Below are 3,951 nucleotides of genomic sequence, written 5' to 3' on the forward strand. Positions count from 1 at the left end.
CTTTCCCATCCCTATCTTTAGTTTCTGTTTAGCTGCAAGCAAGCCCGGGTTTGAAACTCAAAACTTTTCGAAACTTTCAGAATGTTTCGAGTTCCCTTGTTTTGTTTTAAAGCTGTTTTGAAGCCTTTTATTTTGTTTCAATTTCGCTGTTTTGCACTTGAAACGAGTTGAAACAGCTTTAATATGAAACACCTGTTGAAATTTCGCACAGCCCTAGTAAAGAGCAATCTTATCGATTTGGAAGGACTTCTATGAAGTGACTTTGCTGGACTTTTTGAAGGGTTCTTGGTTAGAGTCTTCTCAGGAGTCTTGGCTGTAGGTTTTTCTGGAGTCTTGTCTGCTTTCTTAAAGAAAGTGTTCAAGGAAGATTGGACAGATGTTCTCCAGGGAGATGAGTGATGCAGCGAACTTGTTCGCTGGCGTAGCTTGGCATTGGATCAAGCATCATAAAGTCGAAACTGACATCAGAAAGTCGAAACAGGATGTCAGTTTATAAATGTTGTAAGTGCCGATCATTGTAACTTGAAATGTCTTAAGTCGAGGACTGCCTGTAATACATTTATATGAGTGCCATGCCTAAATATCAACACAGTCAGGGTATTATTAGTGCTGGCATTTATTCTCAATCCAGTTTTGACTAAATCTAGGAATTCATCCATAAGATTTTTTTTTCAGTATGGAAATCTGTTGCTGTGATAAATGTCCCTCCTCCCTCTCCCTTTTTTTTCTTTCAAATTAAAAAGAATACTTTTAAGGCAATTTTGTGCCTATCCCTGGAGGGGACACATTGAAGGAAGTTGGGAGAAAAATACGAAGAATTTCTCCTCCCCTTCTCTTTATCATTAGAAGCCATGCAAAACCCTACTCTTGTCATCTTCAGGCAAGCATAGCCTCTCAAACTGAAGGATGAGGCCTCTTAAATAGCCCCTTCCTGTTAACACTGGCTATTAAAGTGATGCCTGTACTGGAGAGGAGAGAGAATGTACAGTAAAATGTCAAAGGAGAGCTACTCAGGCCTGACATCCAGCAGTGCTCCCAGAAGCATTGTGGGACAAGGCTAAGGGACCCTGCTGCTTTTTGTAGACTACTGCTGATGCCACGAAGAGAAGGGTGCTGACTGTCGGAACAACAAGCACTGGAATCCACCTCCTCAATTAAAGTAAAAGTTCATCTCTCCAGGGCCAGATTTTGAAATGAACTCGACTTAAGTGAAAGCCAGTCTAGTGTATCTCTCACTCCACTGTATTTCTGTCTGAAGCAAGGGATGCATTTCACTTCACCAACTGTTCACTTTTTTGCTTGGTTGCACTCACTTGGGCTGCATGTAAGTGAACTCTTTTTACCACGTGTGCCTAAGCAGTGTGTTCTATTAAAACCCCAAACACCTAAGCCCTGGGAAGCTGGTATACAATAAGAAAGGACTCCTGCACCTAGAAATCCTAACTTCTTAATATTTATCATGTTTTCAGTTCATGTAAGAAAGATTTAAATGCAGCAAATGCCCTTTCCACCATAGAACAACATTTCTGGGCACCCGGCTACCAGGAGAGAGTTCAACAATTAAGCAACAGGGCTATTTGCCAATTTATGGGACATGCATAATTTGCTACTCCTTGTCTGTAACTGTATCAAAAAAAGGTATTTAATACTGTTTTTTTATTTAAAAGGAGGAAAACACTGTGTTGTGTCTTGTATCATACACACATCACAAGGTTACACCAATCATTGCAATGAAACCCTGTGTGATATGGCATATTCTGAAAATAATTTTCTCTGCAAGTAGGGGGGAAAAAAGGAAATTAATACCACTGGGAATAAACTGCAATTTATGAGTTATTTGTAGAAGTATGAATGTAGCTCAGCATTTACCTCTTCAAAATTTAGAGACTGATCCCATAAATATTTGTGCATTAGAATAACTAAGTCAGGTGAGCAGACTTCTTGTCTGTCTAAATGAGACTGTTCAAGGGAATAAATTGCTCAAAAGAGTGCAAGATCAGGCCCTTAATCCGTACAATGCTCCTGTGAGGTATGGATTAGTATCTTTTTATTATAGATAAGGAAACTGAGCTGCCAAGTACCTGATCCTTTGCCCAACAAAGGCGATGATAAAATGCATTAAATATCACTGGACCCAGCATCAGGTCGTACTTAATTTACCCAAGGCTACAAACACAACCAGTGTCAGAGTCAAGATTAGAATTTCGCAATTCCTTGCTCTCAGTCCTGGGCTGAGAACACATTTCTCTTAGAGAAGAAAGTATTTTGTATCAAGATTTCTAGGTAAAGTAAAATTACAATCTGAACAGAGACTGCCTGGGTAAAGTAGTTATCAAACTGTAGGAGAAAAATATAACTAATAAAAAATGTCACATTTGTATTTGGAAGAATTAAGAACAGGGTAGCAAGAACAGTGTAATAGAAGTCAAATGCTTGTTTTAGCATTGTGCATTCACTTTAAATATAATATTTTCTTGTTGTGTTAGGTGCAGTTTTTTCTTGTTGTTCATGCTTTTTGCTCGAAGTAGCTTTCTCTGTTGTTTGATGTTAAATACCTACTAGTAATGCCCACCCGTCTGGGACCTCTGGAACTGGTGGAAGTACAGGTATATCTACCTTCGAGTACTGCACAAAAAAAATCACAAATTGGTAAAATTGAAAGAGGATATTTCAAGCAGCATAAACGAAATGCAACCTGTTCTAAAGTTAGGTCTACAGGGAAAACATCTTCAAGCACTATGACAGTCGACTAGTCAATATTAATTCCACACAGCAGTGGACCCGCAGTACGAGTTATGTACTGTACACAACTCTCATCAGGTATTTTTTTGTTCTGAGTGTACAGCAAGGGTCAGGGTCGTCTTTTTTTTGGCACAAAGCCACTAGTTGTTTGGAGGAGAAAGTCTCTAAACACTGAAAAGCAGCTTATCCAAGCTACAAAGAATTGCCTGCTTCCTTTAAAATAAAATTAAAAAAAAAAGAACAAAGGAGAAAAGAAGTAACAAGAAAGAACAGAATAAAAGACAGAAATAAAAGAATTAACTAGAACATTGCTTTGTTGCATTTCTGAACATTATGATTTATTAGAACAGTAACTATTCGATTTCCTAATGTTTAAAGATATGGAAAGGCAGATACTACTGACAATTTTTTAAAATCAGAGTTGAATGTTTTTATCAGGAATATAGCTTACTGGCTTGTTATTACACAGGTAAAGGAACTGCCTAAGTGAACAGCTATAGCTGGCATACTGACCCAGAACTTCAGCTCATTTAAGAATGCACCAACCTCCTGCCCTCTTGACTGCTTTTTCTCTACTCCTGCCCCCCGCCCCCACCTCCAAACAAAGAGGGGAAGGAACATGGGACGGGTGCATGAGGACCTCAGGGCAATGTAGAAATTACAACTGAAACTGGGCTTCCAAACTCGACTCTTCACGTAGCCCAACAGCAGCACCAGTTAGAAAATTTCCCATATAGAATATTAAAGTCCATTTAATGCTGTGTAACCTCTGTATCATTCAAGTCTAATTTTGTTTGCTGTTTTTGCTTGGGAGAGCATGAGAAAGCTCAATTTCAGCTGGGTTTAACCTTCCTATATTTCTGCATTTGATTTCATTATACAGTAATGTAGGCAGCTCCCATGACAAAAAGGGTTAGAGTCTTTTCTCACTGATGCTGCTTTCATTTTGATATTCTCTATTGGCCACATGAATTCACACTAGTATATCTGAGAGCAGAATTGTTCCCAAACAATTAAAGGGATCCCTACAGTGAAAGGTTTCCCAGTTTGTAAAGCAGAAAGACAATAATCGGGGTTGCTTAGTTGTTGTTGTTTTTTTTTCTTGTGCTATATATGGTGCCATTTTTGTGATTTTTGTGAATTGCAAATGCTCATTGTTAAAACATATATTAATGTCAGAACCAAGCTATATGGTTCCTCTGTAGGGAA

At 38.5% G+C, this 3,951-nt stretch overlaps 1 protein-coding gene across 9 annotated transcripts in view; it reads right to left on the reverse strand.

Moving 5' to 3' along the window:
- Window positions 1-3,951, reverse strand: part of ZNF521 (zinc finger protein 521) — a 294,631-nt gene that overhangs the window by 55,086 nt on the left and 235,594 nt on the right. For 4 of the 9 annotated variants that reach the window (XM_025213994.1, XM_025213989.1, XM_025214036.1 and 1 more), the window contains one exon: window positions 2,560-2,625. The exons of 2 other annotated variants lie outside the window; for them this stretch is intronic. In XM_025213994.1, coding sequence (XP_025069779.1) covers window positions 2,560-2,625 — 66 coding nt within the window. Of the gene's footprint in view, window positions 1-2,555; window positions 2,626-3,951 lie in introns of those variants that run through there. 3 more of the 9 variants (XM_025214019.1, XR_003095998.1, XR_003095999.1) reach the window with 3 other exon arrangements.

The sequence above is a fragment of the Alligator sinensis genome, unplaced genomic scaffold (genome assembly GCF_000455745.1).
Source record: "Alligator sinensis unplaced genomic scaffold, ASM45574v1 scaffold117_1, whole genome shotgun sequence".
Taxonomy (NCBI): Eukaryota; Metazoa; Chordata; order Crocodylia; family Alligatoridae; genus Alligator; species Alligator sinensis.